Source organism: Gymnoscopelus microlampas (genome assembly GCF_963454915.1).
Source record: "Gymnoscopelus microlampas genome assembly, chromosome: 9".
In the NCBI taxonomy this organism is placed as follows: domain Eukaryota; kingdom Metazoa; phylum Chordata; class Actinopteri; order Myctophiformes; family Myctophidae; genus Gymnoscopelus; species Gymnoscopelus microlampas.
The window spans coordinates 29,590,466-29,605,129 of record NC_139946.1 but is presented as its reverse complement, the minus strand read 5'-3'; the positions used below and the strand labels follow the sequence as shown (position 1 = coordinate 29,605,129).

Sequence of the window (14,664 nt, the reverse complement as noted above, 5' to 3'; positions counted from 1 at the left end):
AGTATAAGTGTATACAGGGTACCTGTCCTGCACATTTCTAAAGTGACAATTTAAGGACTTTTAAGACCTTTTTAATACCAAATTGGACAAATTGTCAAATATGACATCAAAAAGAGGCAAACATTGTGAAAATAGCCAATCTACAAGCTCACAACGCCTCATAGTGCGAGGCGTTGGGAGCTTGTAGTTCGGCTATTTTCACGATATTTATTTGTGAGTCTAACTAAATGTAATGCCTACATATTTAATGCCTGTGATGTCTACAATTCCAAGTGCTTGTCCCCAGTTCAAATATGATTATTTTGGGGGGTCACGGCCTGAAAAGTTTGGGAACCCTTGCTATAATACAATATATCTTCTGTGAATCGATATATTATATTATATTCAGATTATATAATAATAAACTACTGTATCAAACAAAATGCAAAAATTGCTCAAAGTATTGTACAAAGCATTGCCCTGACTGGCGGCAATGACTAAATACACAAAGACTGAATCTATTTTGTAAGCTTCTATTTGTTGTTCTATGCACCTTCTATGTTCCTTTTGTATGTTTGTCTACTTCACTTATACAGTAAGGCTCAATCAGAGGAGACAGCTGAATCCCAGATTAAGATATTTGTAATCAGTGTCAGTGAACCTGTTGCATAACAACTAATCAAACCTGTTTTGTCTGCCTTACAACAATGTTAAACTTTATAGCAGCCAGTTATAATGCCTGGAATACATGAGCCATAGACACCATTGGATTTGTATTTATTTACAAAAAATATATTCTTACCTCTTCCGATGTAGGCCAACTGACCTCATCAATGCCCTTCACAGTTTTAATTACATTTCATAATGGTGTTATGTGAGCTTTGGTGGCTTAGAGAATGAGGATACTTAGGTGGCCAGATTAATATACTGTATGGCTCAAAAGCTTCAGGAAGGTCTTAAAGAGTCTAAATATATATAGATACAGTATGTCATTCCATGAAAATCTATTCAGCACTTCATACTAAGTAAAGAATACATCAATTGTGTTCCCTTTTAGTTGGTGGGGTATTTTCCAAGTACATTTGCACATACCTGGATTATATCCCCTGCATTTACCCATCCTAACTATTAGGAGCACTGTGTATGCCATTAATAATAAACTCTTGAGGGTAATATATAAAACAATTCTGAGAGCTCAGACTAAAATTATCAATAAAATAATCAAACATCACAAAATAGTCTGAAGTCAAACTACACAGAGAAAAAGAAGCAGACGACATTAAACAAAATCCCAAATTTAACCAAAGATGACTGGTGCAATATTAGAAGATAATAGGCTGGCTCTAATTGTTCTTGTCCTTATCCTTATCCAATGTGAAGCTCTTGCGACTTCTACTCCGGCGCAGCAGTTTGAGAAAGTTCAGACTAGCATTGAAGACCTTGTCATGTTCGAACACCATCTTGTAGAAGGCGTCGATAGGGAGATCACCTTCGGGGTCAGCATATTTCAGGGTGGTCATGGGAGTGTACAGCCTGTTCGTCTGGTGACGGAATGGTGGGTCGGCCATGGTGATGATCTTGTGGGTATGCTATAGGAAAAAACACAATCTATAGATTAACTGCCTCAACAGTAATACATTGACCATATTACTCTTATGTCATATTAGGGGGTGGCAAATATGGTCAATTAGATCAATAAGGCTTAAATATGGTCAATTAGCCTATACAACACTGATTTGTTTTACCAAGTAGTAAACATGTCAAAATTGGAAAATTGTCCATGGCATTATTAAAGATGAGCCGAGCTTACCTCTGCGACATCTTCAGGTGTCTGTCCAAGGGTCTCAAAGATCTGTTTGTAGTTCTTCAAGTAGATGTTAGTGAACATGTTAGCAGTCACTTTGTCAGCTTTGCTGAGATCAGTCTTCAAACCATCCTCATACACCTTGCGCTCAAACTCTGTTATCACAGGCCCTGGCTCAATGAGGCTAATACTGAGGAAGCAAAAGTGAAGTACAGCATGGGTGTGTGTGTGTGATCACATCACTTAACTCAAGAAATGTGTTTTGGTGTCTAGGTTTGAAAAATTATAGAAAGTAGTTCAATTGACTGTAAAGGTGGTACATTTTGATTTTAGAAAAATAATGATCTGCTCTCGTATTGGTGAAACCAGCCTGAAGGACATTTATTTTGCATGATATTCTGTTGCAAGAATAAAGCTTGCACTAAATATTCATAGATGTGTTTGTTGTTCCCATATCCATCATGACATGAAATGATGGTGGAATATTGCAGTCAATAGTGTGCAGATGTCGGTGACGTTGACAACTGGGCCACAGGTGTTGGTTTGCATGCATGTAATCAGCCTTTAAGGGAAGCTCACTCTAAGAGGAATTATTCATCATTTACTAATCCTCCTGGTCTCATGAGGCCAATTTAAGCCACAATGTACAAACAACACTAAAATGAAAGCAGCACGTTTTGTCCGTGTGTGTTCACCTGAAGCAGCACTTACTTGAGATTAAACCTCAGGGCTTGTACTGCCAAGCTTTCACAGAAGCCCTCCACCGCAAATTTGGAAGCAGCATAGACGTCGTTGAACAAGATCCCTGAAAAACAACAGAACTGTGTGTTAAAGTACTTGGTTCCATATTAACACAAATGGATTTTCTCACGCATTTCCTTCCTCACCCTGGATGCCCATGACACTGCTGATGACAACGATATGGCCTTTTTTCCTCTTCTTCATATCGGGGAGGACTTCCTTGAGCAAACGCACCAGGCCAAAGAAGTTGGTGTCCATGACAGCCTTCATCTCATCTATAGACTGACACTCGATAGGCCCAATCAAACCCATCCCAGCGTTACTGACTGTGAGAGGAATTCAGTATGGAAAAGAATGGGGAGGCCAATGTAACAGCTCATTCATTTAAAGTTAGCCCTGTTACAGTCTACATGGTAGGTTGGAAAGAAATGTAGCCTACTCAAAGAGTTCATCAGGATACTGGCAAAATAGAGGAATAATTCAGTCATTCTTTCAATAAAATTCACTTTAGTATACAGTATATTACCAAATCACAACTGTCTCAACGAACTTTACACACTGTATAGAGCAGAGACACAATGTTTCCACCGTAAGCCATTAAGGATTTGGTGACAGAGGCAAGGAAAATCTCCCCTTTAACGGAAAGAAACCTCAAGGAGAACCAGGCTGAAAGCTACCATCTGCTTTGACCATGTTGGGGGAAAAGGTTTACCGTGGGTTTTCATTTTGAACCAGATGGTTGTGAACTTGTGACTTACTAAGGATGTCCACTCGACGCTCAGGCAGACTGTCCACACAGGCTTTAATGGATTGCTCATCACACACATCCATTTGTTTGACTTTTAGGGTCCTTCCCAAAGTACGACTTGCTTCTTCGACAAGTTGCTGACCTTTAGACAGATTCCTCATGGTGGCATACACTATGAAACACAGCATGCATCAATTTAACAAACCTCCAATCTGTTTTCCTACCTATGATATGCATGTGCTGGAAAGGGACACACAGATCACACGGCTACCACTGGTCAAATCAGTTTAATCAGATACTGTACCACAATTTATCATTAACTTAAGCCGAGCCTATATAGGCCCTACTTCTAACAGTAAAAAAAATGCCGATCTATAAACTCACAAACGCGTTGTGAGATTGTATGTATACTATTGTTGGTAATTTTGTTTAAATATTTAAAAAATATGAATTTAATATAATATAAATAATACTTTTACTTCAATTACATTCTTTACTTCAATCCTTCCTTACCCATGAACCTCTTCTTCTCATCCTTTGCAATGCGGACAGCCAGGGCTAACCCAATGCCAGAGGAACAGCCTGTGATGAGCACTACCTTCTGGTTCATAGTGACTGAATGAGTGTTTCTCTCAGCTCCAGCAGATAAGACTGAAACATAAGCAAGTAGAAGTGCTTTAACAGCCCTGTTCCTTAATCCGCAAGCGTGCAACTCAGCACATCTGACTATATGCCCTAAGTGCATATAGATATAGGCACATTATCATCAAGCATGGCTGACACATGGCTCTGACTCATCGAGGGTTTAGGCTATATGAGATAAATGATTATCTGTGCAATGATTGACGAGATTTGAGATATATCCCCTCAGTGGAGACACAAACATACATGTCCACAACAGAAATCAAGATCACAGATGATAGAAACCATATGAAAGGGAGGGATTTGGAATAGGAAGCAATTAACCATGAATTCTTACCTCTGCTCTGAGTTTGAGATTATTAGAAAATGTTAAGGAAAAGAATACAGCAAGAACAGAGCAAATACTGGCTTATGAAAGAATCTCCCCTAAAATTACACAAGCACAGACACTATTACAAATAAGAATAGATTCAAATCTGTTTGACATGCAGTACATACATACATACATACAGATACAGTACATACATCACATATATACATACATACATACATACACACACACACACGCACGCGCGCGCGCACACACACACACACACACACACACACACACACACACACACACACACACACACACACACACACACAACTAGAAAAAATGCAATGTGACTTTTTTATTTTTAAAGGGAGGTTTTATTAAAACAGTAAAAATGGGAAACCCTGAAACAAAGTTTGAGTCCACACAGTCCAATTTGGAAAGGTGGCAGTGTCCTCCACAACATTTTCTTTATGCCAGACAGAGCTTAATGCATCAAAACTGACCAATACTTACAAAGTTTCTAAGATATCATAAGGTCACATTCTAACTATGGTAAATGGTGCATAGTTCTTAGCTACCATATACTGTAACAGTCTATCGCTGACATCAAGTTATCATAGACCACTGTGAAATCAAGAAAATAACATTTCAAATCAAATATTTATTCACGAACGACATGGTGCCACACTAGCCTTCATTTAAAGGTTAGAAAACATGATGTTTTGGACAGACAGTGGGATCTTCATTAGACATAATCTTAACATGTGCTGTATGTAGTATGTCTGATGAAGTTCCACTGTGAATACAAGGATTTAATGGGAAGTGTAGCACCATGTCATTCATGGACGTTCTCTTTTCTGCGAGGTTGCGCACAGATCTTTCTACAAATATAAAATCTAATATTTGTAAAATGAATTCAAGCAGCAAATTGGTCCAAAACCTTAAATATAAATATGACAGGATATTCTATTTGTTATATGGCGAGGTCAAACTTTAAGGGAAAAGATTTTCAACCTAAATCCCCATTGTTTTGATGTGAGGAGATACCAAATATAGTGTGGCAAAAAAATACTGTCCTCTGTGAATTTCTTCTTGACATATGACGTTGTGAAACAATGATGTAAGACACGTCATTTCAGGCGTACATTCTGTATGCTCGATGATGTGAAACAATGGGATTTAGGTTGAAAATGGGCCAAGTTTACCTTTTAAGATTATAAGAACTGTGTGCTTACTGTGATACAGTAACTTGCAGATGCGTTTGCATTGTGTGTTTCTGGGTATTTTCTTTAAGCCAAGCATCAGCAGGTAGGCAGAGTGTGGGTGTGCATGTGACTGTGTTTAGAAGTTGGCCCGGATGCGCTCCAATGGGTCTGTGTCCCACATCTTGGGGTCCCAAGCCTGGAACCAGCCAGTGAAGGTGGGTGGCTCTGCCCCCTGCTTAGTTGTCGTGATGGGAGTACCACGACGACCGGAGGGGTCAGAATCCACATAGTCTTTAGCTGTTAAAAAAAAGAAAGAAGGCATAGATGAGTACGATGATGTATGTATGTATGTGTGTGTGTGTGTGTGTGTGTGTGTGTGTGTGTGTGTGTGTGTGTGTGTGTGTGTGTGTGTGTGTGTGTGTGTGTGTGTGTGTGTGTGTGTGTGTGTGTGTGTGTGTGTGTGTGTGTGTGTGTGTGTGTGTGTGTGTGTGTGTGTGTGTATGTATGTGTGTGTATGTATGTATGTATGTATGTATGTATGTATGTATGTATGTATGTATGTATGTATGTATGTATGTATGTATGTATGCATGCATGCATGTATGTATGTATGTCTGTATGTATTGTATGCGATAAACAAATCCTGGGACCCCTGACACCAGAGGCCCCTCATAATAAATATTGCTGTGTTTATCCTACCAATTTTGCCTGCTCCAGTTCTCTCCACCTTGTTGGCTTCGTTGCCGATCCAGAGGAAGATCTGTTGTGGCAGGAGACAGAGGGAGATACAACCACATGAGATTTAGGGATAGGGAAACAATAAAAGATCTCGTGAGAGCGTGGACCACTTCCTGAATAATGATGGCATGCCAAGGAGCTTACCTGATCCCAGGTGTCCACAATCATAACATCATCGGTTGCCAGATCCATCTGCGTGAAATCCCCAGGCACCTCTTCTGCCTGACAAAAAATGTAATACAGTGTACAGTCTGATTTCAAATGCCACCTCACAGCACTTGTAAAAAAAAAAGCTGCCAAATAGTCAATAACTCAATGACTTCAAATGGTTTGGAAAGTTTTACACTCACTATGAGTCTGCCAGTTTTGTTTGAACAGCCAAACAGTCGAGGTGGCTTCACCACCTTCTGCAGGCTCCTGGATGTCTGGTAATCCTTCTTCCCTCCCAGTGCTGACCAGAAAGCAGCTGGGGAGAGTGCAGTAGTACTGTATGAAACACAATTCTATCATACTATCATTAGAGAGTAAAATAAAATTCCTATTGATAGTATTCACCTGGCTCCTTTCCCTCAGCCACTGCAGTGACACTGCCTCCGAGCAGGCTGGTGACATACTTGGCCGCACTCATCTCCTCATCTGTGGCCCCGACTCCCTTCCACACGAATACAGAATCCAGTGACTTCAGCACAAACACGTCGTTAGTGTTCAGAGAGGAAGCAGAGGGCTGCACCTAGATCAATAAAAGGGAGAAAAGAGAGATAGATTCAGTTTAAATGGGCTTCAATGTACCATTTGCTGAATTTGAGAAAATTATTGTTGCTTGACACTGATCATCCACCCATCAGTATAGTTTTTATGAAATGTGATGGAATGGCCTTGCAGCTACATGTAGTTGTTATATTTGTGTGTTTTCCTCTACAAGGCAATCCTGTCTAAATTGTCCACTTATCTTTGAAGCCTCCATAACTTTGCAGTTAACAGTTACCAAACACAGTCCAGCAGCCAGTGACTTTTTAGAGTTCCCAGGGTTGTTTCCACATTAGGAGGTGCTGGTACCACTCAGGGAGTTCAAGACCCTGATTGGAGATGTTTTTAAGGAGGAGTGTAGATGTTGACCATAGCCTGTTTTTTGTTTGTTTTTGTTTTTAAATAGATGTCTTGGAAGATGTTTTAATATAATGGGATAATATGTGTCAATGTAACAAAAAGTTAAACAAATGTTAAAAGCAGTTCTGCTGCCTTTCTTGTACAGGTCTCCCTAGACAAAGTGATGAGAGGCCTAGGTATTTTTTTCCAGTTAAATAAAGATTACACACTAATGGATAAAGTATGTTCTTCATGACAGCATGAGGTTAAATGGCAAGTTATAACAAGGAGTTTTAGATACAGTATGTTCAATGTAATAAGTTGGGCTTACCTCAACAGCTCTTGTGGCTTTGGTGGAATTCTGGCGGATGTGGAAAAGTCGTGTGCCACCAGCCTGGCTCTGGCCCCCTTTTCTAGACGTCCCACCCAGGTAGATGATCAGAGGCTTCCCCTTGAACAGACTCACAAAGTGGGGTGGCTCTTGGCCGTGCGTGACACGTACCTTTGGGAACAAAAAAGTGAAACAACCTCAACAAACTCATTTTACCTACAGTACACATACTAATAGAAGACAGGGTTGTTAGGAATAGCATCTCTAGATCAGTAGCTTTCAGCTACTTTTGTACTGCAATCTGAATTCTAAACACTTTCTTTTTGAAGTGAGCTTCCATCACTGTGATGACCACACCGCTCACTTCACACTGGGTGTGATTTTTTTTAAGTGCATAGTCCTATTTATAGGTTATTAATTTCATCATGTGTCTCGCTAGCCAATCACAGTGCTGAATAGAGTCAGCCAATCACAGTACAGCTAGGGGTGTACTAATGTAGAGGGGTGTGCTATTATGAGCCAATCACAGTACAGCGAAGGGTGTACTAATGAGGTGTCCCAACCCCACTTATAGGAGCGGCTACACCGCTAAAAAAGAACATAATGTTCCTCTGTTAAAGTTCATTGTCTGTCACCCATGTTTGGGTCCCACTTTTTTAATTAAGGAACACTGCACTTAGCTCCCATAGCTTGAATGGAAGTGATATTCACTAATAATAACCGTATATAGTGTTCTGTGTAATAAATGTCTTACCTGGACAGGTGATCCCCCCATGGAGTCGTCCAGTTTGACGGTGAGGAAGGCTGAGGCAGCCAGTTCATCCTGTGTGCACTTCACCCCTTGCCTAAGGACAGCAAAACCGCCACACTTTTGAAAATGTATGTCAGAAATGAAGAGGAATGTTGTAACTGATTCCTCATAACTGCATGACATGGGAACTGTACTGCCCTCAACCACAAAGCTCTGAAGAGGGTCATGGTTAGAGCAGGGGTCTTCAATAATTTTCAGACCAAGGACCCCTTGGTTGAGAGAGAGATGAAGCAGGGACCCCCACAACTTTTTCATAGATTCCATATAGCTTCATTGTTTGACAGCACAATCATCAGTGTATTTTGGATTCATGTTAAAGTTGTTCTGTGCAAATTTCCAAAAAACGACTTTTAGCAGCCTCTGCTGGTCATTACCGTCACTGCAGGCCGTTCGTTTATCCTCTGTTACCCAGAATTCCATTCGTTTTCACCGAAAGACGGAAGTGTTTCAAAAAGCGTTCTTTTAATTGTTTTTATACGATCTGTGGATCGTTTCTCTTAGCCAGTGGAGCTTTAGTTACCGTGAGCTGTGTTTTCTTTTTCTGTTTTTTTTCGTTCTTCAAATCATACAATCTCTTAAAATCAGCGTGAGTTTCCTTTTGTTATTAGCGCGGTAGTTCCTGGCCAAACAGGAAACCGGCGCGGTAGTTCCTGGCCAAACAGGAACCCGGTGGATTTCCGCTTCCTTTTTCCGGCCAGCTGACGTAATTTCCGAGGGAAAGTCATGCTCGACATCGTTCAATAGAAAATATATAAATAAAAGGCTTTCGGAGGTGAAATTCATGGAGTGGGTGTTGTGAAACATTTGCCACTTACAAAAGATATACAATTTAACTTTAGTTTTACTGAAAACGTTACCTAGTATTACTTTAATGTGTATTTTCAGACATTTAACCAGTTAAACAGTCAATACTTAATACTCTTGACATTTCACTCTTACTTAGTACTTAGTCTGCTCTTTTTTCCCTCTACACCAAACCTCTTTGCCAAAAATAGCCGATCTATAAGCTCACAGTTTGTAGATCTGCTATTTTTGGCAAAAAGGTTCTCCTCATAATATGGATGCTAGGGTTCAAGTGGTTAATCTAAAAAACAAAAAAAAGTTTCTATCATACAAAGGCGATTTGACGGACCCCCTGGCCTGTAGTAACTCTGAGCCCTGTTGAAGACCCCTGGCCTAGAGCATCAGTGGATGTGAGCTTTTATCCATCTCTATATAAATAAAAACTATAATATATAGCATATTAATTACTCTTGTGTACTTGTATATGAGATGTAACGAGTAAAATCGTGAATCCTTTGAAGTCGACAGCGGTTGCGATTTCACCGCCGTGTGGCCACATGAGGGAGCACTAACCAGGTGTAGATGATGTGCTGCTCTCGTCCTCGTACGTTGTAGGTGTACAGCACCAGATAGCAGTCCCCTCCGTAGAACTGTCCGTAGCTGGATTGGTCCACAGAGACCTTCTCGCCCTCCTCCACGCGCCAAATCTACAGACACACACCATTGCCATGGCCTTACTAAGTATAATACACAGTGTGCTGACATCATCAAGTGTAATCCTACTACTTGACGCACCTGGACTTTTCCGGAGCCATCGTCCACCATGCCGTGTTGGGCAGCCATGGTCTCATTGCTGTGCAGGGCGGAGGCATCAAAAGGGATCTGCTCCACGTGGGCAATGCGGCCCACGGTGTGGGGCCGCCTGGGGCCCGTGGTCTGGTCCTTGTCCATCCAGTTACAGAAGAACTGCTTGAACAAGGTGGTCTCACTCCCTGCTGGCATCACTTGTATCTGTTCATGTCAGTAACAGATACACTATTCATAGATGGAAACTTTGATTTGCAAATGCTGTTTTCCAGTACAGATTCCAGATGGAAGCAGATGGATCAGACTTCATCATTACAGAACTGTACCTGGGTGTGCTTGGGGTAACCTTTGTCTTTAATGAACTGCTCTGCAGCCTTGGCAGCAGCGCGGCGCTCTGCTGGATTTGCATCGGGTCCTGCAGTTTACAGTAGGAGTGTGGTTCTTTGGTTAGAGACCTGTCACTTATGAAATGTATTAGTCATGTTCCTCTTTTTGTTGAATGAGAAGAAAGCAACAGTAATCAAAGAGCCTAAATTTCAACAGTTTGAGCGGTGACCTTTGCAACAAACAAAAGAAAGTGGTCTGACTGGATTAATATGTTTGACTGATTTGGGAAAATTCCAATTATTCCATTAATAACCCAATACCTTTCCAGACAAAGATCTTCTTGTCTGAGCCATTATCCAAGATGTAGCATTCACTGAGGGAGAGCATTTCTTGTCTGAAAGGGTTGGTCTGAGCTACCACTGACATCTTCATGGAGCCAGCAGCATCAGATATCTACAAAACACACATAAACATGTGTATCAGTTTTCTGGAGGCTAGTATACATTACTGAATTTACAAATGTAAAACACAGTTTGCAATGCTTCTTACTTTACATTGTTACTCACCTGGTAGAGAGTTCCCTTTTTCTGGTTGGCTGTCTCTGCGGATTCATCATCAGGGCTTTTTGATGGGATTTCAGGCATTGGTCCAAGAGCCTATAAATAAAACACACACAAACAAATTAGTGACCCTTAAACACAGTCAAATCCGGAATTTGACTGGGTAAGAGCTCACCGACATCCTGACATGACTCAGACAAACGCTTGGTGTTGTCGCAACACCAGCTATTCTGCTCTGCACAACGGAAAAGTTGACTCACGTTCAGGACATCCTCTGGTTCACTTCCCTCATCGACCATATGCATCTTGGCGCGGCCTTTCCGCTCGTTGTCCCGAATATCGATGGCCACTCTCAAAGCCTTCACACGTTCAAAGTGGTTACTTTCACTGCCACACCAATTGTAGATGTCCTGCAATTTGAGAGACACGGTGCACAGGGAGGATGAGATTAACATCATGGCGGTGTTTTGGAGTCTGATATCTATAGTCACTCGTCCCACCTGAACTCACCTTTCCCAAGTCAACGATGAAGCAGTCTCCTTTGTTGAAGCTGGCCCAGGACATGTCCACCTCTGTAGCCCTGATGACTCTGCGGCCCTTGACATGCAGCAGGCGTTTGACATTCATGTCGTTGGTCACCACATGCTGGAAGCCCGAAGCCACTCCACCTTGCTGTGATACAAGCCAAATAATATACGGCATTAGAACAATCATGGACGATGTCTTTTTTGGGGCTTTTATGCCTTCATTGCCAGGACAGGACAGTAGACCGACAGGAAATGGGGAGTGACATGCATCAAAGGCCGTCGGGATCGGGACTCGAACCCGCGACACGGTGCCAGACAACACTGAACCTAGGTGCCTGGACCGCTACGCCAGCGGTCCAGATTAATGATTTATTTTTGTAGGCCAACTGCCACCGTGGGGTCCCACCGAAGATTTCTGATTTGTTTTTGTTTTTCAATAATTTCAATACAGCAATGCATTGATATTAAAAAATAAAATGTACTTTGTCATTTTCTACTTTTGAATTCTTGAGTATTTACTTTGTCCACCACTGCAAATATGGTTCACTGGCATCTCCATCGTCTCTGTTTTTCCACAGGCTTGGTTCAGTTTGGCAGATTTGCTGCCATTTGGTGTTTTGGAATAAGACAGTCATGAGTTTTCCTCAGCCTGTTTGCCATTTCAAACTCTCCATGGAAATCCCTTCAGTGGAAACCCTATGAGAGCAACCAGCTATTACTCTGGAATGTTCTAGAGATAGCGCTATGAGCATTTTATACACTGTACTGTATGTTTTCAGACTGGTACAATAAACAAACTGTATTGTTTGTTTATTGTTGTAATATTGTTTCATGCTGCTCTCTTGCCCAGCTCAATCTTGGAAAAGAACATTTCAATCTCAATGAGTATTTTGTGCCTCATTCGTTGTATTGTCTAGATTTGGTCATTCTATGTGTATTATGTTCCTGCAGGTCTAGTTTTCTTTGTTCTAGGCTCCTGTCTGCCTCAGCTGTGTCTCATTTGTAATCCCCCATGTGTATATCACTCTTGTTCCCCAGTTAGTCCTTGTTGGATCAGTGCTGTGTGTTACAGTACATGTTGTCTTTGTTATCTGTGTGCATTAAAACATCCAGTCCTGGGTTTTTCATCACTACCTGCCTCACTGTCCTGCACTTAGGTCCTCACCACGCCAGCATGTGACACACTGGAGAGGATTCATAACTGTGTATTATGCTTTGTCCCGATAGTAACAGCAGGAACCTCAGTGTCCCCGTCAGAATAACATTGACAGTCACGGCAGCCCTGCATTATAGTATTAGAAAGTAGAATCTTTCTGAATCTGTATTGATAAGAAATTGATGTAGAGATGTAGGTGTTTGCTGTGCAAACGGTACAACAATGTTACACCACATGTCTACACCAAATCTTGTGAGCTTGTAGATTGGTTATTTTTGCAGAATGTTCCCCTATTATGACATGCCCAGGAATGCTAGGGTTCATGTGGTTAAGTCCGATACTGTACCTTGTACTTCACTCCAGACTTGAAGTAGCCCAAAAATGTGAGTGACTCATGTTGTTGAACATCGTGGAATTGTACTGGTCCTCCGCCCAGGAAGTCATCAAGCTGGGTGGCAAAGATGGCAGCCGCGCCTTTCTCATCCTGGGAACTCTCTGCTCCTATGGTATAAGTGACAGTTCATTGAAAACTACTTGTAAGAATATAACAGGAAACATGTATGTGTAATCCACTTGGAGGGACATGCATTATTTTAAGAGTTAATTAGACAAAGTTTCATCATCTGAATCAAATTGCCAAATTGTTACTTACCCAGCCACATGTGAATGTTGTACGAGAAACCCGCAGTGGTGTATAGCAAGATATAGGCATCGCCGGTGTAGAAGTCTCCATGAAGCTCTTTAGGAAGAGGCTTCAAATCCATCTTCTCCACCCGCCACACCTGCAGGCCGGGCTCCTTCCCTGCCACCTCAAACTCTTTGTGATGCACCATCGCGCTGATGGGCAAAGAAGAAGAAGATTCACACTGGACCATGTCATTACACAAACCTTACACATGTTAATGTACCGTAAAAAAAAATGTATTTTCACTTTCACTTTAATTTATTTATGAATAATAAAAATCATGTAAGGACAGAAAAACTGCCACTATCACCAACCACTTAAACCCCATACATTGTTGAGCGGAGTCCTACAGGCCGATCAACAAGCTTACAATGCTGTTTTTTTAAGCTTGTAGATGTGTTATTTATTCGAAGGTTTTCCCCGGAATACAGATGCTGGGATTTAAGTACATAAAATACAAATCTCAAAGGTTTCCTCTTTTTTGCACTCTCCCACTTGGATTCCTTTCAAAAGCGGAACTTTATGTTGCATAACATATAAATAGTGTACAGCTCTCCAAGTTAGGCTTTTAATGTTTTTTGTGTGCAATGTCCTCAGTAGGCCTGGGACGATATGAAAATGTAATGTCATGATTATCCTGACCAAAATTATTTGGATTCACATCATTATCCCGATAATCAAAAAAATATGCTTAGACTCCTAAAATGGCAATATAACCCATAGTCCTCAGTGTGCATGCATGGAATTGTTTGCTCAAGACATGTGTGCTATGTTATGAGCCTTAATGATAGACTATGTATGTGTAGTGTGCTGCAAAAAAGTAATGAAATGGTGCATGAAACTAGTAACCTAAACCTATTGTATAATTCTATCAAAGGTGTCAATTATGATGTTCCCTCTCAACATCCCAAGATTTCTAAAATACTTTATAGATGCAGTTTTGAATTTGCAATTCTCTATCCTCCAAAAACTGAAACTGTGAAAATGCATAATAGTCTGTAGTTCTACCACCTGGTTTGATTACATCATAATTTGTGTTGTAGGGTGGAGAAAAGTCACAGTGTGTCATTAGAGACAGCATCATGTAAATGATGGTATAGGATGCATATTGAGAAGTTTGATCGAATGATCGACTATATCATTTTAAGACCCATTTCTCCAACGACTCAGTCTTTATTCATTAAGATCATGCCGATCCATTAAATAAACAACATAGTGCATCCCAGGTAAATGTTCATTCATTCGTGCATTTTTCTAGACCCAATCAGGCTACAAAGTTGCTAGACTTAATTTCATCCAATAACCAGTTTCTGCGGGTTGGAGGAGGCTATGAGTAACACGCAAAGAATTCAAGGGTGTGAAGTATACAGCCTAGACCTGCAGCGACATGCTGGAGAAGTAGAGGAAGACAGTGTCCA

The 14,664-nt window shown here is 41.0% G+C and overlaps 2 protein-coding genes across 3 annotated transcripts in view; both read right to left on the bottom strand.

The window, feature by feature from the left end:
- Window positions 1–739: 739 nt before the first annotated feature.
- On the bottom strand, window positions 740–3,918 carry LOC311052314 (retinol dehydrogenase 8). Its single transcript, XM_084067208.1, has 6 exons — window positions 3,786–3,918; window positions 3,283–3,444; window positions 2,671–2,850; window positions 2,495–2,588; window positions 1,790–1,973; window positions 740–1,568 (listed from the first exon to the last, which is right to left on the bottom strand). Exons 1-6 carry the CDS (start codon window positions 3,880–3,882, stop codon window positions 1,323–1,325), a joined length of 963 nt encoding a protein of 320 aa, XP_083923334.1. The 5' UTR covers window positions 3,883–3,918; the 3' UTR covers window positions 740–1,322.
- Window positions 3,919–4,581: 663 nt separating this feature from the next.
- Window positions 4,582–14,664, bottom strand: part of scinla (scinderin like a) — a 10,332-nt gene continuing 249 nt past the window's right edge. The window contains exons 2-18 of one of the 2 annotated variants that reach the window (XR_014601537.1): window positions 13,214–13,398; window positions 12,908–13,062; window positions 11,389–11,550; window positions 11,139–11,288; window positions 10,885–10,974; window positions 10,639–10,771; window positions 10,318–10,406; window positions 9,980–10,195; window positions 9,758–9,891; window positions 8,345–8,435; window positions 7,591–7,761; window positions 6,729–6,903; window positions 6,524–6,639; window positions 6,318–6,395; window positions 6,135–6,195; window positions 5,376–5,732; window positions 4,582–5,082 (exon numbers count right to left, since the gene is read on the bottom strand). Coding sequence is in view for 1 of the 2 variants with exons in the window: in XM_084067725.1 (XP_083923851.1) it covers window positions 5,572–5,732; window positions 6,135–6,195; window positions 6,318–6,395; window positions 6,524–6,639; window positions 6,729–6,903; window positions 7,591–7,761; window positions 8,345–8,435; window positions 9,758–9,891; window positions 9,980–10,195; window positions 10,318–10,406; window positions 10,639–10,771; window positions 10,885–10,974; window positions 11,139–11,288; window positions 11,389–11,550; window positions 12,908–13,062; window positions 13,214–13,394 (2,163 nt within the window). In the remaining variant the exon portion in view is untranslated. Of the gene's footprint in view, window positions 5,733–6,134; window positions 6,196–6,317; window positions 6,396–6,523; window positions 6,640–6,728; window positions 6,904–7,590; window positions 7,762–8,344; window positions 8,436–9,757; window positions 9,892–9,979; window positions 10,196–10,317; window positions 10,407–10,638; window positions 10,772–10,884; window positions 10,975–11,138; window positions 11,289–11,388; window positions 11,551–12,907; window positions 13,063–13,213; window positions 13,399–14,664 lie in introns of both variants that reach the window. The other variant, XM_084067725.1, reaches the window with a different exon arrangement.